Raw genomic sequence first — 27,684 nt, 5'->3', positions numbered from 1 at the left:
AAACTAGCCGGGCGAGGTGGCGGGCGCCTGTAGTCCCAGCTACTCAGGAGAATGGCCCGAACCCAGGAGGCGGAGCTTGCAGTGAGCTGAGATCCGGCCACTGCACTCCAGCCTGGGCGACAGAGCGAGACTCCGTCTCAAAAAAAAAAAAAAAAAAAAAAAAAAAGAAATCGCAGCTTTCGGGTTTAGTCCATAGTTTTTGCCACCTGTGATACCGCAGTCAACAGTGGAAGTCTGTATGTGCCCAACTGTTACCTCCCACCCGGGGTACCCTGAGTGTGGAAAATCTGAGTGCTAAACATTTCAAAACAGTGTTTAGTGCAAACGTAGGTGGAACATATTTCCAATGAATGAAGGCTATTTAGAAGCAGTTTATTAGATTGGAGGCAGAAGTTATACAAAGAACGGATTGTTATGCTTGTAGTAGCAAGGCAGTGGGACATAAATTAGCCATTTTTCCAATGCAAATATTTATTTTCTGCCAAGATGTCAAATTTAATTTTAGTTCTGGATAGAAACAAAATGACCTCAGCATAGCGTACGCTGCCCTCAGTTTTTATGCTGAACTTTTGCAAACCATTGTGTATTTATTGTAAATACTGTTTACTGATGGCAGCTCCATGCTTTGCTGTGCTATGCTTAAGTTAGAATAAGCCATATTCGGAAGTATTCCAAAGACTTTTGCATTCTGTTGGTTTCTGGAATGCGTAAGGACAATATATGGCTATTCATCTGACATGCATAGACCTTGTAGTCTTAGACATTTAATTTGTGGTGTTCACTTTGGATTTTCTTCATTGTTAATTTTATGTAGTCATAAGGACTTTTAAACTTATGTCAAAAAAAGTCCCCAATTTTTTAGAATTTTCTTTTTAGTAAAAAATTAGAGATTCCTTGAAATGCTTTTAAGAGGCATATCCTGTAACTTGGCAAGGAATGTGACCATAAAATCCGTTGGTATTTGAATAATAATAATTTTAAAGCCACCATTTTACAGGGACAAAAAAAAAAAAATAAGAACAGTCTTAACGTTTTTTCTTTGAGCCATTCTAAATTACAAATATTTAATTGGCTCAAGATCAAAAGCTCCTCTCTGGCACTTAGGAAAGCTGACCACCGCACTAGCAAGGATACCTTTGCTAAAGAAAATAAACCAAGAATACCGATGTGAAATTCAATAGCTGTTCCACCAGTAATTGCCATTCTCTAAAACGTCACTAGGAAAATACTCGGGCGCGTGTGTACCCTAAGTCTCATTAGTTCCATATGATAAGCACTCCATGCTTTAGCAAGCCGCTGAAAGATTTTTATATTTAGTTCTGGAATTTCCCTTGCTACACCCCATCACCAGATGCTGTGTGCTAATCCCCTATTTACACATTTAGGCTGACACTGGGCAAGCCCCTGGGAGAAGGTTGCTTTGGGCAAGTGGTCATGGCGGAAGCAGTGGGAATCGACAAAGACAAGCCCAAGGAGGCGGTCACCGTGGCCGTGAAGATGTTGAAAGGTGAGCGGGGAGGCGGGAGGCTCGGGGAGGGGCTGGGTGGAGAGTCTTTATCAAGAAAGTTCCTTTTGTGGCATGTGAACTCTATCATGGCACGGGGTCAGAGAGCACATAGTTGACCTAGGGGTTGAGAAGTTTTCAGTATAAATCAGCATCTCGGACAGACTATTTATCTTGAGCTGTGCGTACTTATAAAGAAAAGCCAGTTCTGTTAGAAAGTGTAGCCTCTTACATAGAGTTATTCTTTGACTCCTTCTTCGTGACCACGAGTCTTCATTCTCTCTGTATTTTTATGTGCTTAGAAATTATCAACTCACATATAATTGGATTTATTAGCTAGGAGTTGGTGTGTTGGATTTGGGACTTAAACCTTAACTTTACAAGTACAAGGAAATTTGTGTTTTTGGAGGGAACCAAGAGACGTAAGGGAGCAGAAAGCCTTCTCTTTTGCGTGAGGAACAAAGCAGAAATGACGCTGGTCTGGGAGAGTCACGTAGAAGCTGAGAAGGAGCGAACAGGATCAGGGCTGGTGCAGAGCCTCCTGGGACACGTAAACAATTACCCTGAGATGTAAATGTCGTGTTGTATTTGTGGGACTGTGAACACTTCTACATTAACTTCCAACCCTGCTTCGTGCCCATGTCCAAAGAACTTAAAGAACTTTTAACCATTAACTTATTCGTCCTGCAGTATTCTTTTATGAGAAGAGTTATAGGGAACGGTCACATTATAAATCCTCTTGTAGGGATCTCGGAAAGAAGATCCCACACCGAGTGCTTCCCACGTTTCCAGGCAGAGAGGCCCATCCTTGGCATATGGTGCCGGGCATGTCACAGGCGCTCTGGAGTTAGACTTTATCTGTCTTTTGTGGGTTCTCATGGGCTAGTCATCACATCCCTCCCAAGGGGAAGTAGCAGGCTGGACTTTGTCAAAAAGAGGTGCGTTTTGTTTTTTGGGTTTTTTAAAAGGCTGTTTATCTGAATGACTCCCAAGGAAAACTAGAGTGCTTTGAGATGTTCCCCACCTTGGAGCCTGATGCTGGGGAGGAACACTGCGTTTTCTTGCCCCAGGTGTGGTGGCACCACTGACGGAGGCAGCCCCTGGCTGCGTACCAGGGGCAGGTGTGGGGAGGACCCAGGCTTCTCATCTCTTTTGGCGGAACTTCTGGTTTTGCTAATGGGGCTCAGAGTTACATGGGATATTGCAAAAAGGGAGGTCTGGGACTTCTCTTTCTCTTGTGATGCCCAGGCTGGCAGCCTTCCCTTTAAGGACACAGAAGGATGTTAGTCCCCAAGCCATTGTGGCACGTCCTTTCTTACAGCCCACAGCTGTGTCTCCCTCCCTCCTCATGGCCTGTGGCTCCCTCCTTCACATACATCAGTGTAAATTTTGCATGCACAGTCACTTGTATTGATCTTCCTTTTGTGAAGCTAAAAAACTGTTTGCAACATGGTTCTTATCCGTGCCCGTATTTCATTTTTTTAAAGGAAACCCAGATTTTTCCATACTGAATTAACTTGAGGTGGAGAGCACATGGGAAAGTCTTGCCACTTAGGAGAAGCTAACTGCGAGCCCGTGTATGTGGAGCCTATGCCATTCTTGCTTGAAATTACAGAGCGGAAGTTTATATAACTTTTCTTAGGATGGGAATTGCAGTGCCTCTGAGAAGCCACTAGAAGTCACAGCCCTTACCTGCTCAGAATGCACATATACGCACATTTATGGCCCTGTTTGTGGGGAGCTCTCTGAACCCATCTCGGAGTGCTCCAAGGGCCTCGAGGGGCTGGGTTAGGAATGCTTTGTCGGGAACAAGTCTGTAGTGATTTAAAATCGCCCTATCCTTGGTCTCCTGGCTGGTTTCAGGCACCATGAAGTTTGGTGTGGTTTTCTGAGACACCTTAGATATGGCAGAGGATGAGATTATTTCATGGTCTAGGAAATAATTGGCATGAGTGTCAGAAGCCCCTGCTCTCGTCCTGCCTCTTGGCACCATTGGCCCCCCAGTGAGCTCTTTGACACAGAGCGAGGCAGTTCCCTGTGTAGGCCTTTGTCTCTCCCTCCATAAAATGAGGGAGATGATTTGGAAAATCTTTTCTGATTCTGAAATTCAATTTCATGCGTTTCAACTGAGTTCTTGGCAACTGACAGTAGCTGCCCATGAGTTAGAGGAAATGAACTGATTTGTGAATATACCTGCTGTTCATAGATGATGCCACAGAGAAAGACCTTTCTGATCTGGTGTCAGAGATGGAGATGATGAAGATGATTGGGAAACACAAAAATATCATAAATCTTCTTGGAGCTTGCACACAGGATGGTGAGTAGGAGGAAAAACTGCATTCGTCCAAATACTCTGCAGTTTGATAGAATCATTTTAGAAACGGTTGGGCTTCTAGATCCTGCTCCCAGAGCACCCCGTGTGCATGTTTAAAGTTCTTTTAAAAATCCCCCTTGGAAGATGTTCCTAGCCATGCACACAAAGAAGGGTCTGTGCCCGTACCTGGGGGCCGGCGGAAAGGAAGGTGCAGGGTGACTTTGGATTTGAGAGCCTGGAGGGCCCTGCCGTTTCTGGGTCATAACCTGGAGGGGGCTTTGGAAAAGGCAGCCTCCTGATGTTTTTGCTTTGTAAGTGCTAAGAGAGATTTCTCAGAATAAGATCCTATGTTTTGGTTGAGAAGTTCTTCCCTTAAAACAGGGATTGAGGAATCCACGTCTTGCTGTGGGTCACAGATGGCTGAGCTCCCAAGAATAGCTTAAAATAGGAGAAAGCAGTATGAAGGAATACGTTATTTTCCCTGGGGGAGACAGACCCTGGCTTCTTCCATTGAATGTTTGCTGGCACTTTGGAATCAATTTGCTAAGTAATTAGTAAACTCGAAAACGCGGATCTTTGACTTAGCAATTTCTCTTGTAGGTCTCTACAGGAATTGGCGAACTTTTTCTGTAAAGGGAGGTTGTAGATATTTTAGACTTTTGTAGGCCTTATGGTCTTTGTCGCAACTTCTCGTGTCTGCCATGGTAGTGAGAAAGCAGCGCTAGAAGTACAGAAATGAATGGACCTGGCTGCATGCCAATAAAATTTAATTACCCAAACAGGCGGTAGGCAGGATTTGGCTTGCAGGCTGTAGTCTGCCAACCCCGAGTCTATACCATGGAGAAATTATTGCACACGTGTGTAAAGGAACATGTACGGAGATGTTCATTGCCTACTGTTTGTTATGGCTGAAACCTGGAAGCAAATGCCCATGCATATAAGGGAATGGATAAATAAAGCGTGGTGTGTTTATGTGATACAGCATATGCAGCTGTGAAAAGGAATGATCTAGATTTATTTTTATAAGCCCAACAGGTTCCAAAAGGATAATGTATGGGGGAAAATGTTGCAAAGCGCTAAGAGCTTTATTATTCATTTATATGATTAAAAATAATATATTACTTATTGACTAGCTAAAACGAACCAAAAGGATAGAATGGAGGGATCCATGCTTTCCAAGAGGATGCAGGTGACAGCATGAGAGTGACAGGGAAGATCGCGTCAACTATGTCTCTGTTTTATTTCCTACAGCCTTTTGCGGCTATCATGATGAAGGGCTGATTTATCATTTTACAGAGATTATAATGCAGGCATTCTGTTTTTATGTGTGCTTTTCTGTATGTTAAAATTTTTTCTTTTTTTTTTTTTTTTTTTGGCGGAGACAAAGTCTCGCTCTGTAGCCCAGGCTGGAGTGCTGTGGCATGATCTTGGCTCACTACAGCCTCCACCTCCTGGGTTCAAGCAATTCTCCTGCCTTGTCCTATAGTAGCTGGGACTATAGGTGTGTGCCACCGCACCCAGCTAATTTTTGTATTTTTAGTAGAGATGGGGGTTTTGCCATGCTGGCCAGGCTGGTCTCGAACTCCTGGCCTCAGGTGATACACCTGCCTCGGCCTCCCTAAGTGCTGGGATTACAGATATGAGCCACCACACCCGGCCTCTATATATTAAACTTAAAAAAAAAAAAAAAAAGCATTGGGTTGTAATAACTAAAAATGTTTTGCTGAATTGCGCAAGGGCAGACCTTGGATTCTCTCTTTAGGGAGCTTCTCCTCTTCCTCGACAGGGCCTCTCTATGTCATAGTTGAGTATGCCTCTAAAGGCAACCTCCGAGAATACCTCCGAGCCCGGAGGCCACCTGGAATGGAGTACTCCTATGACATTAACCGTGTTCCTGAGGAGCAGATGACCTTCAAGGACTTGGTGTCGTGCACCTACCAGCTGGCCAGAGGCATGGAGTACTTGGCTTCCCAAAAAGTGAGTCCTTCACATTCTACTTGGTTGGGTGGAATCCAATTAAAAATGTCTTTAAAGGGCCGGGCGCGGTGGCTCAAGCCTGTAATCCCAGCACTTTGGGAGGCCGAGACGGGCGGATCACAAGGTCAGGAGATCGAGACCATCCTGGCTAACACGGTGAAACCCCGTCTCTACTAAAAAATACAAAAATCTAGCCGGGCGAGGTGGCGGGCGCCTGTAGTCCCAACTACTCGGGAGGCTGAGGCAGGAGAATGGCGTAAACCTGGGAGGCGGAGCTTGCAGTGAGCTGAGATCCGGCCACTGCACTCCAGCCTGGGCCACAGAGGGAGACTCCGCCTCAAAAAAAAAAAAAAAAATGTCTTTAAAGAAAACAGGCAATTTAGACGTGCTCATTTGCTAGATCAAGCCCTCGCATGTCTTGTACAACCTGGAAAATATTTATTGTGTTATTCATATTTGAGTTTAATGAACTCTTTAAAACCAAAGCAGCCTCATAAACCTATAGCGTCGCTGCAGAGATGAGCAGAAAAGATCTCTCTTCTTTGAGACAGGACCATGTCTGATTTCCCTGGGAATTCAGCTCTCCGGGTGGGAAGTGGATCGTTTTAAAGGCCCCCTTTAATTCGGATGATTTTCCTTTTTATTAAGCTTCATTTATTTTGTGGTTACTGAGTTTTTGAACATAGACTTTAGGTATTTCGTGTTTTGGGTTGGCACTAAATATTCTAAGAGTGAATGTCAAACAAAGGGGTATTTTAGTAACCTTGCACCCTGGAGCTCTGCGTTTATTTTGTCTCGTTTGGCGGGTGACCCTCTGTGGTTAGAAGTTGGCCAGGTCCCCTGAGGTGGACTGCCTGCATTCCGGGCATGCCACTTACCGTGGAACTTGAAACATTTCAGTTATTCTGAAAGTAGTTCGACAGGTGCCCAGATGTCCTCAGAGGCATGTTGGATGACCCAAAACTCCCTTGTCAACCCCACACATAGGGAAGCGGAGGGGCAGAGCTGCTTCCTGGGCACTGCTCCTACCTGCGGTGCACTTCATTGCAGCGCCAGGAATTCCTTGGGTCCCCAAAGAGGTGAGATCCTCTGGTGGGCGTAGACCCTCTGTCACTGGGGGTCTGGGTTGGCTGAAGGGTCACAAACTCAGGTCTCCACGGGGCCATGCCAGTCACACGACCAAGGCCTCCGAATCACTCGGAGTGCAGAGATTCGAGGAACGGCTGCACCTCAGCTCTGCTCTCTGGCCACATAGGAACATGGCCCAGAGCTACCCCGTGTTCTGGATGCTTTTTTCTTTCTTTCTTTCAAACAAACTGAGTGCAGTGGCACAATCACAACTCACTGCAGCCTTGACCTCCCGGGTTCAGGTGAGCCTCCCACCTCAGCCTCCTGAGTAGCTGGGACTACAGGGATGTGCCACCACACCTGGCTAAGTTTTTTGTTTTTTGTTTTGTAGAGACGGGGTTTTGCCTTTTTTTTTAATTTAAGAAAAACTTCCAAAAAAATTTCAAGAGAGTTTGGAGTTTAAGACTTTTTCAGATTTTTTTATATAAAAATCTCCCAATATATAGGTTTTAGGAAACTAATTAAACACAGTTCTGACTTCTGTGATTGAGTCTGTGTGCAAGTGCGTGTGCACGCATGTATGCAGGGGAGTTTGCCAGTCAACAAATATTTGGCATCCAGAGACAACCAGACAGATCCAGAACATGGAACATTTGACAAGGTATCACTTCAAAATGTCAGTGTCTCGAAAGACGAAAACTGCTGGGGAGGCAGTTCCAGATTAAAGAGGCCAATGAGACGATTTCTAAGTGTAAAAGTGGGATCCTGGACTGGATCCTGTGGGGCGGGGAGGGTGGCCAGCTCTTAGAAAGGACATTTGTGAATGTCTTTTGAATATGGAAATTTGAATATGGACTGTATAATATTACTGATTATATTTCTGTGTCAGTGTTGAATTTGGGGGGTGGTGACAGTGGTATCTGTTGCAGGAGAAATATGCTGAAGAATTGAGATTTGTGAAGTATCAGTGATGCCTGCAACTCAGTTTTAAGTGGTCCAGCCATAACATGCATGTACTGTGTGTGTATGTGTGTGGGGGCAAGTGGGGCAGGATGTGGAGACAGCAAGCGATTGAGTAGGTGTAACAAGCAAACCCAGCAGCCATAGATACTCACTGTGCCATCCCTCCTTTTCTGCAGCTGTGAACTCTTCCTAAATAAGCCTGGGGATTGTAGCCCATCTGTAGGCTGCCTATTTTGATCTTCTGGTCTTGATCACTCCCAGCCCTACCTGTGCGGGAGATAGGGGAAGCAGTTTTGCACCCAGCAGGGCGGTGCTACTAGAAGAAATGTGGTAGGAGGGCTGGCCTGGTCATTTTATGAAATCCTTCAACATCTACTCCTAGAGCACGCCCGATGTCTCATGGCCTTGGTCAGGCTCTCCAGCGAAGTGGCCAGAATAGACATAGTCCTTGACCTCTTGGGGCAGGAACCATGGGTGATAGTAAGAGAAATTGACAGTAAATGTGGGAATGAACATCAGGCTATAAAAAAAAATCGAAAAAAATATAAAATATAAAAAATATAAAAAAAATATTGAAAAAGGTGCCGTGAAGGAAACGGTGGGATAAGGCCTTACTCATGCCAGGACGTTGCACTTTGCTGTCACTGCCATGGAAGCCACTGAGGGGGAAGGAGAAGATCAATTTGTGCTTCAAAGGTGACTCTCACTGCTGCTTGTAGGATGAATGGGAAGGCTGAGCGCCTGTCAAACGTGATGATGGTCTGGGCTAGGGTCTGTGGGGTCCGAAGACACTGAGAGAAGCTGGTGGGCTGATGTTGGATGTAGTTTGCTCTTGGGATAGTGAACGGATTGATTAGATAGGAGGGAGAGAAACAGAGATCAAGGATGACTTCTGGATTTCCAGCTTGAAAAACCGGATGGTGGTGCAGCTTCTAACTCTGGGAGGAGTTGGGAATCAGGGTTGGGGCAGGGGGCATAGATTTGGGTGGAAAATCCAGAGCTCGTCTCGAACGTATCTGAGTCATCCGAGGGGAGATACTGAAGAAGCTGCAGGCAGCAGCTCAGCTCTGAGGGTGGGCTAACAGCTGGGAGGCAGCAAAGGGAGCTGTGAGTTCAGTCCATGGGCGTGGACAAACTCATCTGCGGAGAAGCTTGGAAGAGGAGAACAGAAGCCTGAAGTCAGGTCCTGAGAAAATTCTCAAATCTAGAGATTGACTGAGAGCACCAGAAATAGCAGTGGAGGCCGAGGAGGCACAGCCTGGGTGGTAGGAAAATCAGGACACGGAGTGCAGAGGCCCCACACAGGACCTTCAGGAAGGAGGGGACAGGCAGTAGAGCCTCGGCGTTCAGACTGGTGAGAAGCACGGGTGTTGGGTCCTGGTCCTAGAGGCAGTGGTGGTACCCCTGCCCACCCTAGCCCTGAGGACTCAGAGCTCCTTCCTGTTTTGGAGCTGGTGGAGAGAAAACTAAGAGACGAACTTTGCTAACCAGGGCAAATGAATCTGTTTCATCATGGAAGAACGGAAGTACCCATATTAAAGGGTTGTGAGAATAGTAACTATCGTTATTATTAATCACTGACCACTCTGGGAGAAGCTAACCATCTTCCAGGCACTGTGGCAGAGCATTTGACATAAAGCATCTCATGTAGCCCCCAGAACAACCCGGAAATAGGTGGGATTTGGATCCCCATTATATCAGGGAGGACGGTGAGGAAGTGGCGTGAATACTTTGAGCCCAGATGTGTCAGGAGGACTCAGATGTCCTCACTTCTGAGAAGGGGACTTGGTGGAGTGGCAGGTTCCAGACCTAGGTCTCCTGGTCCCCCACTCAGCTGTCTCCTGCTCTCAGGAGGCTCCTAACTCTCTCTAAACTGAGGCAGGACCAATGAGATTCCGCATGTGTGTGTGGGGGGGGATTGGGGGGGGTTGTTTAGTGCCCCAGTGTGGCCTCATTGCCTCTACATTGAGCAACAGCCCAAGGTAAAAGGGATATTGCATGGGCCTTTAGGACATTACGTGGTTCCAAAGCCACTTACTGGAGGCTACCCACAGTTAAGGACCCAGAATAGGTTTGAAAATGGTGGTAGATGAAGATGTTAAGAATGGTCCCCTCGTGAGGGCTCTGCTTCCAAAAATGGAGCGCTTATTCGTGAAGGTGGAGAATGAAGAACCAGGGAAAGGGTCCAGCCCTGGCTTTCCCACACCCGTCCCTTCAAAATGGGGGAGTCATGGGCTTGAGAGAGACATGCTTGCCTGAAGGAAGGGGCAAAAGAGAACTGTTGATTACATCGTTACTAATGTACTGGGTTCATCTGTGCTCAGTGCTGGGCCGACTGAGATGAGCACACAGTGCCTGGCCTCCAGCAGCTTTCAGTTGTGTGTGTACATGTGCATGTGTGAGTGTGTGAATGTTGGGGGCGGGCTGGGGACTGGAGACAGAGAAGTGAAAAAACTCCATGGTGTATACAGCAATGCAATTAGGTAATAGGGTATTTAAGCCTTACACAATTTATAAAATCCTTGCTGTTTTTAGCTCAGATCACACTAATTTTACTTTTTTAACCGAATCCCAAACCCAGTTAACCCTCAAAGTGTTAAACCCGAGCAGTTTGTTTTTGTTTTTGAGATAGGGTCTCACTCTGTCATCCGACTGGAGTGCAGTGGCATGATCTTGGCTCACTGCAGCCTTGGTCCCCTGGGTTTAAGTGATTCTCCCACCTCAGCCTCCTGAGTTGCTGGGACTACAGGCATGTACCACCACACCTGGCTATTTTTTGGCAGAGATGGGGTTTCACCATGTTGGCCAGGCTGGTCTTGAACTCCTGACCTCAAGTGATCCGCCCACCTCAGCCTCCCAAAGTGGTGGGGTTACAGGCATGAGCCACCGAGCCTGGCCCTGAGCAGATATTTTTGTGTTTTTTGGAGACAGTCTAGCTTTTTCGCCGAGGCTGGAGTTCAGTGGTACTATCTTGGCTCACTGCAACCTTCACCTCCCGGGTTCTAGCGATTCTCCTGCCTCAGCCTCCCGAGTAGCTGGGACTACAGGCGCTTGCCACCACACCCGGCTAATTTTTTGTATTTTTAGTAGAGATGGGGTTTCACTGTGTTAACCAGGATGGTCTCGATCTCCTGACCTCGTGATCCTCCTGCCTCGGCCTCCCAAAGTGCTGGAATTACAGGTGTGAGCCACCGCACCCAGCCTGAGCAGTTTTTTTAGTGAAGCCCCAGCTTCCCCACCTGTAAAATGGGTATAATACTATCTGTGTCATAGGTTGACGCAGGAATTTGATGTCATCAGCCGTACTGGGCACAGGGCATACTGTCTACGTCATAGGGGTGTTGCTCTTCCTTCCCTTAGTGACCCACTGACCTTCACCTGTGGAACACCAAAACTGTCCCAGGGCCCTAATTGTGTAAAATGGTCAGCTTTCTGTGCTGGAGAGCAGCTCACATTCCTGTGGATGACGGGGATTTGGCTTGCCTTTGATTACTTTCTTTTTCTCGGGTGTAGGTTCCAAGTCTCCTCTTATTCAACCCAGAGGCTGGGGTTTGATGTTTCCTAGCACCTGGGATGAGGGATGGCCACAGTAGACTCTGGGTCTTGCTGAGAAGATGGTGGAGGGAGCCATCAGCGTTGTGTCTGTGCAAGCTGAGCCCCAATGCATGGTCGGAGCCCAGTGCGTGGGAAGCGCATTCTTCTGACCACACAGCTCGCCAGACATACAGAGCGCGTGTCGGTAGGAGCACACCACCGGGAGAGTTTGGCCCGGGGCTTGGAAGTTCAATTTGAAGAGGCCTCCAAAACTGGGAACCGGGCTGCAGACGAATCTCCAGGCAGCTTCTGGGAGCTCTCACGTTTCCTGCTTCCAGCCTGGCCAGGGATTGCAAGCTTGCGTGGCTTTCTTGCTTTCCCGCTTCTGGGCTTAGGCTACCCGGGGGGCCCAGAAGTGTGTGAACACAAGGAATAGCTGGCAGTCAGGGTGGAATCAAACAGTTCCTTATTTATATTTCAGGGATCACTTGGCTTGCCCCTTTTTTAATTGTCCATTTCATGGAGTGCAGAAGATCAGCTCCGTTTCAGCATTGTTGAATGGATTGATAAGACTTTATGCTTCGTAGGATAGTTAACCTTTGCCAGTAACCAGTGTAAAAGCCTTCGGTGGTGATATTTCTTCTTTATGTCTTATCTCTTCCCAAAATAGAAGGTGATGATTGGGGACCCTAATTACCTTGTATCTTGTGGAAATCTTGCTACATTAAAGTGTAACAAAAATGCAACAGCTCACAATAGCATATCATTTGTAGAAAGGAAAAGTCATAGGCTGGGTGTGTGGCTCACGCCTGTAATAAGCCCAGTACTTTGGGAGGCCGAGGCAGGTGGATCACTTGAGGTCAGGAGTTCGAGACCAGCCTAACCAACATAGTGAAACCCCATCTCTACCAAAAATACAAAATTAGCCAGGTATGGTGGTGGGCACCTGCAATCCCAGCTACTTGGGAGGCTGAGGCAGGAGAATCACTTGAACCCGGGAGGCAGAGGTTGCACTGAGCCAAGGTTGTGCCATTGCACTCCAGCCTGGGAAACAAGAGTGAAACTCCGTCTCAAAAAAAAAAAAAAAAAAAAAAAAAAGGAAGGAAGGAAGGAAAAATCGTAATAGCTAGACCTTTCTGAGACCCAAGAGTTAGTGTCAGGACAATAAATTAGCTGTTGTGTAGCAATATTTAATATTTCAGTGTTTAGATTCAGTGTATGTGGCACATTCAGGCTGAGGCCAGGTGTTAGGAGAAACTGGACAGAGAATGTGGATAGACGGGCATTGACCATGGTAGAGGCCAAGAAAAGGACATGACTGGTCATTTCAAGAACCTTAGATATGGGACATGGAGGAGGTACAACAGGGCTAAGTTTGGAAGTGTAGAGACCCGCTAGATGGGCAGCGTGGAAGTCTCAGGGGGAAGGGGCAGACAGTGAAGATGTCCTGGACTAAGGGACTAGCAGTAGGACAGGCATGGTATGGACACATGGGAAGGCATTTTGGAGTTGAAATCAACAGGACTTGGGAGGAATGTGTAAAGAATACCGGTGTATAGCTCTCCGATTAAGAGAGACAAAGAGGATAAGCATTGGATAGGAGTTGAAACCTTGAATTTGAGACGTCAAGGGAACGTCAGTGTGGAAGTGTCCCATAGACAGTTGAATATGAGAACGTGGGTCTCAGGAGGGAGGTCAGGATGGAGATGCGAACTTGTGTATATTTTGTATGTGTTTGGAATTAATGCCGTGAGGATATATGGAAATACATAAACTTAATGGAACAATTCCTCTATTGGAAGGGACAGAAAAAGAGAAGAGCCAGCGAGAGATTCTGAGAGGATATGGAGAGAGAGAGAGAGCCAGCTGAGAGAAGGGGATGGGATAAAACTAAATAGAGGGGCCGGGTACAGTGACTCACACCCGTAATCCTAGCACTTTGGGAGGCTGAGGCAGGTGGCTTACCTGAGGTCAGGAGTTCGAGACCAGCCTGACCGACATGGTGAAACCCTGTCTCTACTAAAAATACAAAACATTAGCTGGGTGTGGTGATGGGCACCTGTAATCTCAGCTACTCGGGAGGCTGGGGCAGGAGAATCCCTTGAAGCCAGGAGGCGGAGGTTGCAGTGAGCTGAGATCACACCATTGCACTCTAGCCTGGGCGACAAGTGCAAGACTCCATTTAAAAAAAATAATAATAAAAAAAACTTAAACAGAGGGACCGTTTTAAAAAGCAAGAAATCAGTAGCATCTGAAGCCACAGAGGAGGAACAACTGAGGAGTTGGAGGACATCATTTGCATCTAACAGTTCAGAGGTTCTTCATAGGCTTCAGGTGAGGCAAGAGCAGAACACAGGTTAGAATGTTTGAGAAGTGACCAGGAATGAAGAAGATGCGATATTGGATTTTAACCCACGTTTCTGAAAATTCAGGTGTAAAGGGCAGGAGAGCAAGTGTTGAGAGAAAGTATTTTAGGATGCTCAGATACAGATCTGTAAGCAGCTGAAAGGAAGACACCGGTGTGGCTGGACAATTGCAGATAAAAGGGAATATGGTTATTTAGTCTACCTTCACTTTTCAAAATGATCATTCTATTTATTTATAATTCCAAAACAAATACATGTCGTGTTCCAGGCTCTCAGATGATCCCAGTTGACCTGTCTTCTTGATCTTAGAGCCACACTGTATTTCTTTTCTTTTCCTTCTGCTTTTTTTGAGAGTCTCACTCTGTCACCCAGACTGGAGTGCAATGGCGTGATCTCAGCTTACTGCAACCTCTGCCTCCGGGGTTCAAGTGATTCTCATGCCTCAGCCTCCTGAGTAGCTGGGACTACAGGTGCGCAGCACCACACTCAGCTAATTTTTGTAGTTTTAGCCGAGATGGGGTTTTACCGTGTTGGCTAGGCTGGTCTTGAATTCCTGACCTCAAGTGATCCGTCCACCTTGACCTCCCAAAGTGTTGGTATTACAGGCATGAGCCACTGCACCCAGCCACACTCTGTTTCTTATAGTATACTGCAACTGGTTTTTAACATCAGCTATCTTTTCTAGCTGCATTTTAAGAAATGAACATATTTCCTTTTTGTTCTTATGGTGTTTTGAAATTGTTATTTCCTTTGGTTCTTTCTTGATTTCAGTGTATTCATCGAGATTTAGCAGCCAGAAATGTTTTGGTAACAGAAAACAATGTGATGAAAATAGCAGACTTTGGACTCGCCAGAGATATCAACAATATAGACTATTACAAAAAGACCACCAATGTAAGTTGATGGCAGTAACACAGTGGGCGGGGGCGGGCGTGGGGCTCAGAATGTTCCAAGAGAAAGGCCGTCAATGTTGAGAGCTGGGTGGGATCTATGGGGACCCATTCCCCTGCCCCTGATTCCTGTTCTTTTGCCTTCCTATTCACAAACTCTCAGTATGCAAATTTAGCCTCTATTTATGTCAATTTTAGTAAATGTGAAACACTTATATACAGAATAATCAACAGCCACTAGGATTTTCTTTTTTTTTTTTTTTTTTCTGAGACGGAGTCTCGCTCTGTCGCCCAGGCTGGAGTGCAGTGGCCGGATCTCAGCTCACTGCAATCTCTGCCTCCCGGGTTCACGCCATTCTCCTGTCTCAGCCTCCCGAGTAGCTGGGACTACAGGCGCCTGCCACCTCACCCAGCTAGTTTTCTTTTTGTATTTTTTAGTAGAGATGGGTTTTCACCGTGTTAGCTAGGATAGTCTCGATCTCCTGACCTCGTGATCCGCCCGTCTCGGCCTCCCAAAGTGCTGGGATTACAGGCTTGAGCCACCGTACCCGGCCCACTAGGATTTTCTTATGGTTCTCATCAAGAACTTTCATAGCAAAAACTAGAGCTTGGAAGTTACTGGGTTAATTTTTGCCTAATAACTGGTCAAGGAGGATCTGCGTGCTAGGGAGATAAAAGAATCCAAGGAGATGGCATTTTATTAATGGCCCAAATCTGTGCATCTCACACATTATATATGGTCCTCATTGGGATTGATTTCTGCTCTATTGACTGACCAGTAAAAGCCATGAAAATATCAGCTCTTAAACAGGGCACAGCCCTATTAAGCCTGCTAAGATAAATTCTTTTTAATATATTTAGTTTTTACATTTTCTTCTGCATTTTCAGGGTCGACTTCCAGTCAAGTGGATGGCTCCAGAAGCCCTGTTTGATAGAGTATACACTCATCAGAGTGATGTGTGAGTAACTGTCTTTTCTCTGACTTCTTCCTGGGCTTGAGCTGCAAAAATACTGTATGTATTTTGCCTTTCTTCCTTCTTTGGTGGCTGCTGCATTTCACACATTCATAGAAGGTGCAGGAGCCGGCCTTAGAAAGGACGGATTTTATGGTAGGCTGATAACCAATGCTCTGTTACTAATCTGCCTGGCTTCAAAGAGCACAGGAGGTGGAACCGCTGACCTCCTCCTGCCAGAGCGGAAGTCCTTCCCTTGAACATATTCATGGATGTGCAACTACAAAGCCAATATCTAATTCGCCAAGCTCTTGGCATATTCTTCACGCCATTAAAGGAATAATCCTGGAGCTTTTCCCACTTAAGAATAGTTTGTCATATTTCCCTCTAACCCAGATTTGTCCTTAAAGAGTGGAGCTGAGTGAGATGTGGTCTAGGCTGGGGACCTCCGCAGGGTCTACTGTCTGTGTTTATCCCTCAACAGAAAGGTCTGGTCTTGCTTTGGCATACTTGATAGCATTCTAGAAACACAGAAGAATATTTCTGTTGTGATACACTTATAAAACCATTCGGGTCAGGCTCCAACTGACATTTTAGATTTGAAAATTCAGTTGAAGGCTAGGCATGGTAACTCATGCGTGTAATCCCAGCACTTTAGGAGGCCAAGGCGGGTGGATCATGAGGTCAGGAGATCGAGACCATCCTGGCCAACATGGTGAAACCCCGTCTCTACTAAAACTACAAAAATTAGCTGGGTGTGGTGGTGCATGCCTGTAATCTCAGCTACTTACTTGGAAGGCTGAGGCAGGAGAATCACTTGAACCCGGGAGTCAGAGGTTGCAGTGAGCTGAGATTGCGTCACTGCACTCCAGGCTGGCGACAGAGCAAGACTCTGGGGGAAAAAAAGAAAATCAAACTATTTTTTATGTGTATGAGTAGGAAGAGTTCTGGGTAGGCATTAATTCTGTGCTACCATAGTTGGTCCTCTCAACAATCCTAAAAAAGGAGACATTACGATCCCCTTTTTGCTGTGAGCATCGGAGGCACAGAGGCTGTTCTGCCTGTCCTGTGCTGCTGCTTTTGCTCCACAGAAAACTGTGGAGTGAAACTCACTGCCATCGAGTACAGAAGGGTGAGTTTCCAGAGTGCCCATGGCATCGCTAAGCCTGGCTTTCTCAGCTTGCTCATCCCAGAGATTGAGTCTCCTGAACTTGGCGCAGGAAGTCCCAAGTCTCTGAAGAGTCAAGTGTAAATAAATTGTGGCCTGTGAGATGTGTTCAGTTTTGTTGTGTGCAGCTCATCTGGGGCATGTGATTCCTCATCCTAACCCCAGCCCTGCGCTGACTGCCTTTGCAATCTTAGTAAGTTCCAGAGCCTCTGTGCAGCAGATGTTCCACCGGCCACAGAGGGCAGCTGTGATCCTGCAGAGTTGGCTTGCTGGCCTTATTCTGTCAGCTGCCCATCCTGGTAGATCACAACCCTTGGGTCAGGCACATAGGGAGTCGGAAAGGAGTGTAAAGGCTTTGAAACTGAGAAACCGAGATCCTTGCATTGCTAACACCACAGTTAAGACAAGCAGCTCTGTTCCAGAGTGATGGCAGTTTGCCTTTTTGTCTATTGATGGAAAATTCCATCAGCACATCCCCGTGTCATCATCATTTGGGGATGCTCTTGCGGGGCAGGAAAGAGCACGTAGGATGAACTGCAGGAGGGCCCATTTGTCTTTGAACTTCAGAAGTGAGGAGGTGTTTATGTCTCAGCTGGGCATGTTTAGGTTTCAGCAGCATGGATGGGTTAGTAATGCCGTGCTTTCTCCTTTTGTTGCAGCTGGTCCTTCGGGGTGTTAATGTGGGAGATCTTCACTTTAGGGGGCTCGCCCTACCCAGGGATTCCCGTGGAGGAACTTTTTAAGCTGCTGAAGGAAGGACACAGGATGGATAAACCAGCCAACTGCACCAACGAACTGTAAGGGCTGCTGTGTTTCCTGCCGGTGCCACAGTGGACTTGCCACGCCGTTAATACTTCTCCTGATGTACCTCATTTTTAAAGGCCCCTAGTTCCTAAACATGCTCTAAGAAGAATGGCTGAAGTTCTCTGGGCTCAATCCAGAACTGGGATACATAGCAACACTGACAACCATTACTTGTCTGAGAGAAAGAACATTATTCTGAGTATGGAGAGGGCTTTGGATCAGAGGGTGTCTGGCTTACTGGCTGAGGGCTCCTGACTTTGCAGAGCCAGTGAGAATGGTCTTCCTGGGCCACTGTGCTGTGCCTTCTGCAGTCTCCTGTGGAGGGACAGGAAGACCCGCGGGTCAGGAAACAAGCTAGAAAGCCGCAGGGCCGCCCTGCAGGGTGTAGGATTAAGGAACCAACACAGCCTTTCCCCAGTGGTTGTGCCTGGCCCCCGCCTGGCCCCATCGTGGCCAGTGGTGAATCGGTATTTCCGGAACTTCTTGAACCATTGAAAATTGCCATTACAGATTGACGCCAACCACATTTCCTCAGAGCGAAGGAACTCGTGTTTGGTTACCTAGGTCTCACTTGTGTTTTAGTGCAGAGAATTGAAAATGTGTCTAGGCACCCTCCTTAGAGCACCAGATCTGCTTATAAAACCATGAGCTGGTTTCTAGCAAAACCTGCCTCACACTTTAAGTAGAGTTATGTTGTGTTGGTGACGTGTGCCTGGTGCGATAGAATCAGTGCTTTGAAAGGAGTCTCTCTGCCTCCTGCCTCAACCCCTCCAGGATTAACTAAGAAGAGTGATTGTCCCAGAGACTGCGGTCTATTGTGTATCATTTCATGGGGATTTTATATCAGTAATCCCGTGAGTGCTTTTCGGTGTACTGTGGATGTCTGATGAATGGCCACATTTTATAGCATATTATATAAAGGCATTTATTGTGCTCTTTGTCATTCCTATTGGTTTTTTGTTTTTTTCTTTTAACATAGAGGATCTGTCGAAACCCGTAATCAAGATAAGACCTAGGAAGCTAGGCCTATCTAAGAGTTAATCAGGAAGTTAGTGTGCTGCCCAGTGGTGGCAGATTAATTCATAAAAAAATTGAAGTTGTAGTTTTCAAATTTTATTTTACTTTTTTTAAACTCAGGAAGCTTTGTCAACTACAATCATTAAGACCCAAAGCGTTGGGCAGATAAATAGGAGAGCTGCTTTGGTGCAGGGAAGGGTGTCGGGGAGGGAAGACTGGAGACCAGCCCATGGAAATACGCGTTTTCCTTCAGCCTTCAAAGCATCTTTAGGGTGTGATGCCGTTGTGAGATGTCACTGTGGCCCAGGGATACCAGGGAAAAACATAGACGTGTCTTTCTTGATGGCTTAGATGCCTTTCTAACATGTTTTGGGTTACGTGCTGTTTGTGTAAGTCAAAGTGCCTTTTGGAGGAACTGGCAGGGAAGCTCTTGGGAAAGTGATTCATGACCTCCTAATCTAGTTGCCTGGAAAGTTCTGATACATTTTCCTAATTTACAACACGTCCCCATATTGCCTATTAAAACTGACTATAGCCACGTACCTAGTGCGTGTGAAATTAATTCGAGGAAATCAAATTTTCCCAGGTACATGATGATGAGGGACTGTTGGCATGCGGTGCCCTCCCAGAGACCAACGTTCAAGCAACTGGTAGAAGACTTGGATCGAATTCTCACTCTCACAACCAATGAGGTAAGAACCTCCTTCCAGAAGCCCCTTGTCCTTGGTTGGCTTGTGAGACACATAGCATTTTACACGCACACTCCCCTGTTGGCTGTTGGTTGGAGTCTGTGGTCTTGTTTATTCTTTTTCCATAGGGGTCAGATAGTTCAGCTATGGGTTCCTCTGAAATCATGATTTTTCTCAGAACTTCATTTTGTGAGTTCTGACTCACGAAACCAAAGACAGAGGGACATCCCCGAGGCCGCCCTCAGTGTAGCTGCTGGTGGAGCAGTCCGGGACGTGTGTGGGAGAGTGGGAAAGGGGAAGCAGTATTCACTTGCAGGACTTTGGTGTGCATGGGAGAGAGCTTGGATTCCTGTGCAAGTTTGATTCTGTGCTTTGGTCATTAGTGGGTGAACTGATAACGTTCTCATCATTTGCTTGATGGAATACAACGAAGTTTTGTAACGCCAGCTTCTGTTACCACAATACTATCCTATGTGATCCTGTCGGTAATGGTATGTGCCTTGCAGCCTCTTTCTAGGTGTATGTAAACATACCCTGTTTTCTATGAGCAACTTACATGATTTTTACATAAAAACATGTACCTTTTGCTAAAATATTTATTTTCCCTAAAATATTTATGATCTCTGCGGGGTGCAGTGGCTCTCACCTGTAATCCCAGCACTTTGGGAAGCCGAGGTGGGCAGATCACTTGAGGTCAGGAGTTTGAGACGAGCCTGGCCAACATGGCAAAACCTCATCTCTACGAAAAATACAAAAATTAGTTGTATGTGGTGGTGTGTGCCTGTAATCCCAGCTACTCAGGAGGTTGAAGTAGGGAAATCACTTGAACCCAGGAGGCGAAGGTTGCAGTGACTGAGATTGCACCACTGCACCGCAGTCTGGGAGACAGAGCAAGACTTCATCTCAAAAAAAATAGTAATAATTTATGATCTTTGCCAACAAAAGAAACACTCGTCTGTCACTCATTGTCCAAATTTAGCCATGTTAGTGGCTGTTTCAATATGCAGATAGAGTGCCTTTTATAATTATGGAAAGCATATGCTCTGAGCAGGAAAGATGTTAAACCCATCAAGTCCAGTCAAATCTTAAGATAGAGAAATTGTTAATGAATGTGTTTGGAGATATTTAATGAGGATGCACAATAGTGTTTTTTTACACGGGAAACTAACTCCAAACCATGCAATTGTCTCAACAAGAAAAATATTAAGGTCCCCCAAATATTTTAGAAGGAAAATAATACACTTAATATCTGATTTAGAAAATAGTTTTAGAGTGATTTCTTAAAAAATAATAATCAAATGTAGTGATATGAAGTCTTAACTCAGCAGCTTTATCTTATGGTCTGACTGTGGCCTGCGCTGGATAAAGGAAGAGATTGCGTTTAAATGAATACAGCTGACCTTCAGAAGTTGAAAGGAAAGGAACGGTTCAAGGGGGGAAAGAAACCACCTTTCTTCTTCTGCCAAAATTGTTGTTTCTAGTATAAGTTCCTTTAACTGTGGACTTGGAATCTACTGATATCCCTATTTTTTTCCTATCAGATCTGAAAAGTTTATGGCTTCATTTAGAAACTGGGAAAAGTTGGCCAGGCGCAGTGTCTCACGCCTGTAATCCCAGCACTTTGGGAGGCCGAGGTGGGCGGATCATGAGGTCAGGAGTTCCAGACCAGTCTGGCCAACATGGTGAAACCCTGTCTCTACTAAAGATACAAAAAATGAGCCGGGCGTGTTAGTGGGCGCCTGTAATCCCAGCTACTTCAGGAGGCTGAGGCAGGAGAGTCGCCTGAACTGGAGAGGTGGAGGTTGCAGTGAGCCGAGATCATGCCATTGCACTCCAGCCTGGGCGACAGAGTGAGAGCGAGAGTCCGTCTCAAAAAAACCAAACCAAAACAAAACAACAACAACAACAAAAAAACTGGGAAAAGCACTAAAGTTCTATTTTAATCTCATGTCTATGCTCAAAGTGATTTATTTATATGTTGACATGTAGAGTGGGTCCGTTCATACTGAAATTTGTATCTAGTATCCTAAAATAAAAAAGCAGAATGCCATATTGTCTGACGGATATAAAAAATCGAAGTTTCTTTCCTTCTGAAAATCATTACCATATGCTCAAGAAAAATGGTTCCATTTAGGACAAAATTTCGTTTTTATCATTGTAAGCAAAAAGTTCTCTTTTGATGCGGTGGGCGTGTTTGTTTCCAGTTGTGTGGTTAATGCTGATGTTGTTGGAACTGACACATTCCCCTTCTGGGATGGGGACTCTTTCTCTTGCCAACCCTGGTGATGAATTATAGGGTGTGTGTGTGTGTGTGTGTGTGTGTGTGTGTGTGTCTTTAAAAATGTCTAGTTGCCAACATTCCATGGGCTCTTTTCTGATAACACTGAGGCTGTTTGTGCTGTGGTCTGCACTTTTTGCCCCTTCTCAGCAAAACCACATGTCATAGAATAGTCATTGGCTTCTGGATGTGTGAGCAGAACGGCCCCACTGTGCCAGCCCAGTGGAGGCAGAGAGACCCACAGGCTCCCAGTTTAGAAAGCTTTTCATAGCTTCAGAAAAGGGGTCGGCAACTGCTTTCTGTGAAGGGCCAAGGAGTAAATATTTTCAGCTTCACGGGCCCTATGGTCTCTGTCTCAACTTTGCCACTGTAGCCCCAGAGTAGCCACAGACAATATGTAAATAGATGTGTTCTAGTAGATGAGTTCAAGATCTAACACATCTGATAGATGCGTTCTAGTCTGTCTTCTGGTACAATTTGATGGATCCTGAAATTGGAATTTTCTCTAATTGTATATAAATTTTATTCATTTTAATGCTACAGGATATTATTATTCTTTTGATTTTTTTTTTGACCACTTACTAATGTTAAAGACCATCTTTAGCCCTCAGGCCATACAAAGCAGTCCGTGGGCACCCAAGTCAGGGGAAGTGTCATCCTGGGGTGACCCAGAGGGCTTTTTGCAGCCAGCACTGGATGCCTTGGGGAGCAGAGGACACTTTCTGAATCTCAAACCTTCAAAACTTTGAAACTTAACCTGTATTTTCCTAAAGTTTCCTTTAACAGCGCATTATGGATTTAACATACATGAGTATATCCAAGCCTTTTTTGAACCTGTTTACATTTTCGGCCCAGAGAGCTTCTGAGAGTAATGACTTACATGTGTTAAATTACCCAGTGAATGAAGAAGTATTCCCCTTCAATTATCCCAGAAACTACAATAGTAAAATGTAATTCAGAAAATAAATATTCATGGTCTCAACTACTTAAAGGGGGCCTGGGGACCCACAGCATGTTCCTGGTTTTCATTTTGTTGGGGCTCGCATGTGAAGCAAGGGCTTTAGCGAGGAGGTGGTGTCGATTCAGCAGGTCATTTAGGTCCGTGTGAAGTCGAGTTGCCTGCCCGGCACCTATAGCTCAACTAGGTTTTATTGTTCTCTACCTGCCAATCATTGATTTATGATGGGTTTCAAGAGAAAAGCTAAGGGCAGCCTGGAGTACATCAGACGTGGGTCTCACGGGGAGGTCTTTGTGGAATTCAGGTGGGCTGAGTCTCTGTTCACCTTCTGGGGGTCTCCTGTCTTGTCCCGCATCCGGTACCCACATCTCAAGAGCTTGTGTTTAAAATAAAACTCTTCTCTTCCGTTCTTTCAGGAATACTTGGACCTCAGTCAGCCTCTCGAACCATATTCACCTTGTTATCCTGACACAAGATGAAATAAAACTCTTCTCTTCCGTTCTTTCAGGAATACTTGGACCTCAGCCAACCTCTCGAACAGTATTCACCTAGTTACCCTGACACAAGAAGTTCTTGTTCTTCAGGAGATGATTCTGTTTTTTCTCCAGACCCCATGCCTTACGAACCATGCCTTCCTCAGTATCCACACATAAATGGCAGTGTTAAAACATGAATGACTGTGTCTGCCTGTCCCCAAACAGGACAGCACCGGGAACCTAGCTACACTGAGCAGGGAGACCATGCCTCCCAGAGCTTGTTGTCTCCGCTTGTATATATGGATCAGAGGAGTAAATAATTGGAAAAGTAATCGGCATACGTGTAAAGATTTATACAGTTGAAAACTTGTAATCTTCACCAGGAGGAGAAGAAGGTGTCTGAAGCAGTGGATTGCCACAAGCCACCACGTAACCCCTCTCACCTGCCGCGCGTACTGGCTGTGGACCAGTCGGACTCAAGGTGGACATATGTTCTGCCTTCCTTGTTAATTTTGTAATAATTGGAGAAGATTTATGTCAGCACACACTTACAGAGCACAAACGCAGTATATAGGTGCTGGATGTATGTAAATATATTCAAATTATGTATAAATATATATTATATATTTACAAGGAATTATTTTTTGTATTGATTTTAAATGGATGTCCCAATGCACCTAGAAAATTGGTCTCTCTTTTTTTAATAGCTATTTGCTAAATGCTGTTCTTACACAGAATTTCTTAATTTTCACCGAGCAGAGGTGGAAAAATACTTTTGCTTTCAGGGAAAATGGTATAACATTAATTTATTAATGAATTGGTAATATACAAAACAATTAATCATTTATAGTTTTTTTGTGTAATTTAAGTGGCATTTCTATGCAGGCAGCACAGCAGACTAGTTAATCTATTGCTTGGACTTAACTAGCTATCAGATCCTTTGAAAAGAGAAATATTTACAATATATGACTAATTTGGGGAAAATGAAGTTTTGATTTATTTGTGTTTAAATGCTGCTGTCAGACGATTGTTCTTAGACCTCCTAAATGCCCCATATTAAAAGAACCCATTCATAGGAAGGTGTTTCATTTTGGTGTGCAACCCTGTCATTACGTCAACGCAATGTCTAACTGGACTTCCCAAGACAAATGGTACCAGCGTCCTCTTAAAAGATGCCTTAATCCATTCCTTGAGGACAGACCTCAGTTGAGATGATAGCAGAATGTGCTTCTCTCTGGCAGCTGGCCTTCTGCTTCTGAGTTGCACATTAATCAGATTAGCCTGTATTCTCTTCAGTGAATTTTGATAATGGCTTCCAGACTCTTTGGCGTTAGAGACGCCTGCTAGGATCTTCAAGTCCCATCATAGAAAATTGAAACACAAGAGTTGTTCTGCTGAGAGTTTTGGGGATACGTCCATCTTTTTAAGGGATTGCTTTCATCTAATTCTGGCAGGACCTCACCAAAAGATCCAGCCTCATACCTACATCAGACAAAATAATCGCGGTTGTTCCTTCTGTCCTAAAGTATTGTGTTTTGCTTTTGAAACACCAACTCACTTTGCAATAGCCATGCAAGATGAATGCAGATTATACTGATCTTATGTGTTACAAAATTGGAGAAAGTATTTAATAAAACCTGTTAATTTTTATACTGACAATAAAAATGTTTCTACAGATATTAATGTTAACAAGACAAAATAAATGTCATGCAACTTATTTTTTTAATACTCGTGTCTTACCAAATGGTTTCCTGTGCCTGGAGGTGCTGACTGAGTGCTGTTGTGTATGCAGGAAGGGCAGGGCTGCCAAGGGTCTTATGTGCTGCACACGGGGGTGACTTGCCAGAGGGCTTGACTGAGACCAGCAGTACCTGTGACAGGTTGAGGTTGATCCAGTGGAAAATCCGAATCGGTTGGTTGGAGCCCTGGCTGGGTTGCTTACTGGTACCTCAATGGAATCATCGTTCCTTTCTGAGCCCTACCAGTTCCCCAGAGGAGCAAATGAAGAGCCACGTGGTAGAGAGCTTTGCAAACTGGGAGGTGACCTAAGGATGACAGGTATTGAGTAGGGAAGACGTTCAGAACATCTGAATCCTGGGGACTTCGGAACCTTTTAGGCTGTTTTCTTTGTGATGTATGGAGAGAAGGATTTGCTTCAAATTTTCCAAAAGAAACCTTGGACACATGTTTGAATAATTATTTATGTTCATACCACCAACGATCTGAAGAGGGAAATGGAGTTTTGCTTGTCAGTTAACAAATGCAAACCTGTGACTCTTAAGGGTCTGTTATATCGGCTTGCCAGCCTCAGCAGCAGCGGGAAAGGGAGTTGAACGCAGGCCAACTTCTCCTGCACTTCAGCCAGGCTCTTGGAACCTTACAGGGCCATTGGTAGAGTGCTGTCTTTGGGGTCTTCTCCGTGTTGGATGCCATTCATGGTGGTGGAACCAGCCATCAGGGGAATGGCCTGGGGTCCTGGTTCTGCATTTTCCAAACCTCTGTCCTGTTTCTTGCAGGATAACAGGGTTCTATTGGGAATGTGATTTTAAAACTAAGGTGCATGAAAGCCACCTAAGAAAAGTGTCACCTGTTAGACACAAGTGTACAGGGTGATGTTCTGCACCCCTGGGGACATTTCCACGGTGAGATGTCCTTGGCGAGGGTGAGGATGGACTGGCTGGGGTCTGCCCTGGTTCTTCTGTGCAGCTCTCTGGTGCAGATGCTGTACTTTAGACACTGAAGGGCAGTTTATAGACTTGACGGGGTAGATTATAATGGCATTAAGAACTGCTGTATTTCTTGCCCATTTCATGGAGATGGGTGGGCAAGAATCCTAAATGGTCTTTTGGCCATTTTGATTTTAAGAGACACTTGTCATGAAGGGCAAGAAGGCAGTGTGGTCCATGAGAATGACGGGTAATACAGTACCCCCTTTTTTTTTTTTTTTTTGAAACCTGTCCCAAATGAGCATACACAGGCTGGATTCTATAAGAATCCTGGAGCTTATGGCTCTCCTCCCCCAAGACCTAAGGAGAGCATTGGGAATTAGTTGAAACCACATGTGATTGTCACCATGAGATGAGTTCATTTGTGAAGAACCAAAAGATTGCAGCCATCTTGAATGCGTAGTGCTTGGCCTGCTGTTCCTAACTGGGAAAGGCATATCCAAGAGGCTGCCTCAAAACGTCTAGCTGATGGTGGCCTCTGGCAGGATGGGGAGCCAGAGAAAGCAGGTGGAAGAGTAGCACCTTCATGGGGGTTCTGTGCATTCCCAGGGGACAGGGTACCCCACATCCACCACAGCCTCTCCATCCCTCCTCAGGGAGCTTCTCTGCATCTGATCTTGTGGGAAGTTCCTTAACCCCACACATAGGAACGTAGGAAATTAAAATGTGCATTTATAGTAAAATATCTGACCAACGTGAGCTGCTATGAACTGAGGACTCCACCTCTAGTTTTGAAAACAAGAAATGGGGCTGCTACCTTGTACTGCATCATTGAAGCTTGCTTGCAGGGCCAGGTCCAGAGGGCTCAGCTAGGACAGAGGAGGAAGCTGAGGCTTAGCTTGAGATCCCTGAGGGTCACATGGCTGGGATGTGGTCTAAGGGACAAGACTGCAGTCTTGCTCAGTGCAGGAGAAAGACAGTGAACTGTGGGCTTGGACAGAATTGATTGGGTTTGTTTCTTACAGCTGGGCGATGGTGGGCAAATCCCAGCTTCTGTCTGGATGTTCGTCTCCAGGTGAACCTGGTCCTCACCAGCCTCTCGACTTACTATGAGGATTTGCTGTAGGGCTTAGCTGTGGCAGACAGGACTCAATAAATGTTCGTTTTCTACTTCCTGATTATTTTTTCCTACATTTCAGTGATTTTAGTACATCCACATTATGCATCCGTCACCGCTATCTAATTCCAAAACGTTTTCATCACTCCAGAAAGCCAACATATTCCCATTATCATCCACTTCCCATTTCCCCCTTCTCCAGCCCTTGGTAACCCCCAATCTGCTCTCTGTCTGTGGATTTGCCTACTCTGGACATTTCATATAAATGGAATCATACACTATGTGGCCTATTGTGTCTAACTTCTTTCACTTAATGTTTTCAAGATTCGTTCATATGGTAGCCTGTAACAGTACTTCATTTTTACTGCCAAATCCTATTCTATGATATGAATTTACTACATTTTGTTTATCCATTCATCCATTGATGGATGTTTAGATTGTACTTTTCAGTTATGAACCGTGCTGTTATGAACATTCATGTACTGGGTTAGTTTTTGTGTGGTCAGGTTTTCATTTCTCTTGGGCATATATGTAGGAGTGGAATTGCTGGATCATATAATAACTGCTAGACTGTTTTCCAAGGTGGCTGCACTATTTTACATTCCCACTAGCAGTGCATGAGCATTCCGGTTTATCCACATCCTTGCTAACACTTGTTATTATCCATATTTTTTATTATAGCCATCCTAGTGGATATGAAGTACCTTCCTAAGAATTTCATAGCTGAGGAGATAGGATGCAGATCATTGAATAAAGATACATAATGCTTTCCTGGTTTTTCCAGAAAAAGATACTTCAATTAATCAGCTTGGTTTCCACACTGATGAAATGGTCAAGGTAGCTAAGACGCCTCAGTGGATCTTCATGAAATGTAGAAGCTGAGAAACCAATGAATTCCATGTCTTCCCTCTTGCCTGAGAGAGGAAGGAAGCACTGCTATGT

General features: G+C 45.3%; 1 protein-coding gene across 15 annotated transcripts in view; it reads left to right on the top strand.

Moving 5' to 3' along the window:
- Positions 1-24,676, top strand: part of FGFR2 (fibroblast growth factor receptor 2) — a 122,766-nt gene extending 98,090 nt beyond the window's left edge. For 10 of the 15 annotated variants that reach the window (XM_077947654.1, XM_015148337.3, XM_077947653.1 and 7 more), the window contains 8 exons: positions 1,386-1,507; positions 3,711-3,821; positions 5,605-5,795; positions 14,498-14,620; positions 15,505-15,575; positions 17,397-17,534; positions 19,145-19,250; positions 22,992-24,676. In XM_077947654.1, coding sequence (XP_077803780.1) covers positions 1,386-1,507; positions 3,711-3,821; positions 5,605-5,795; positions 14,498-14,620; positions 15,505-15,575; positions 17,397-17,534; positions 19,145-19,250; positions 22,992-23,156 — 1,027 coding nt within the window. In that variant the 3' untranslated portion in view covers positions 23,157-24,676. Of the gene's footprint in view, positions 1-1,385; positions 1,508-3,710; positions 3,822-5,604; positions 5,796-14,497; positions 14,621-15,504; positions 15,576-17,396; positions 17,535-19,144; positions 19,251-22,899 lie in introns of all 15 variants that reach the window. The other 5 variants (XM_077947657.1, XM_077947655.1, XM_077947651.1 and 2 more) reach the window with 1 other exon arrangement.
- The last annotated feature ends 3,008 nt before the right edge of the window (positions 24,677-27,684 follow it).

Source organism: Macaca mulatta, chromosome 9 (genome assembly GCF_049350105.2).
Source record: "Macaca mulatta isolate MMU2019108-1 chromosome 9, T2T-MMU8v2.0, whole genome shotgun sequence".
NCBI lineage: Eukaryota > Metazoa > Chordata > Mammalia > Primates > Cercopithecidae > Macaca > Macaca mulatta.
This window is presented reverse-complemented; position numbering and strand designations above follow the sequence as displayed.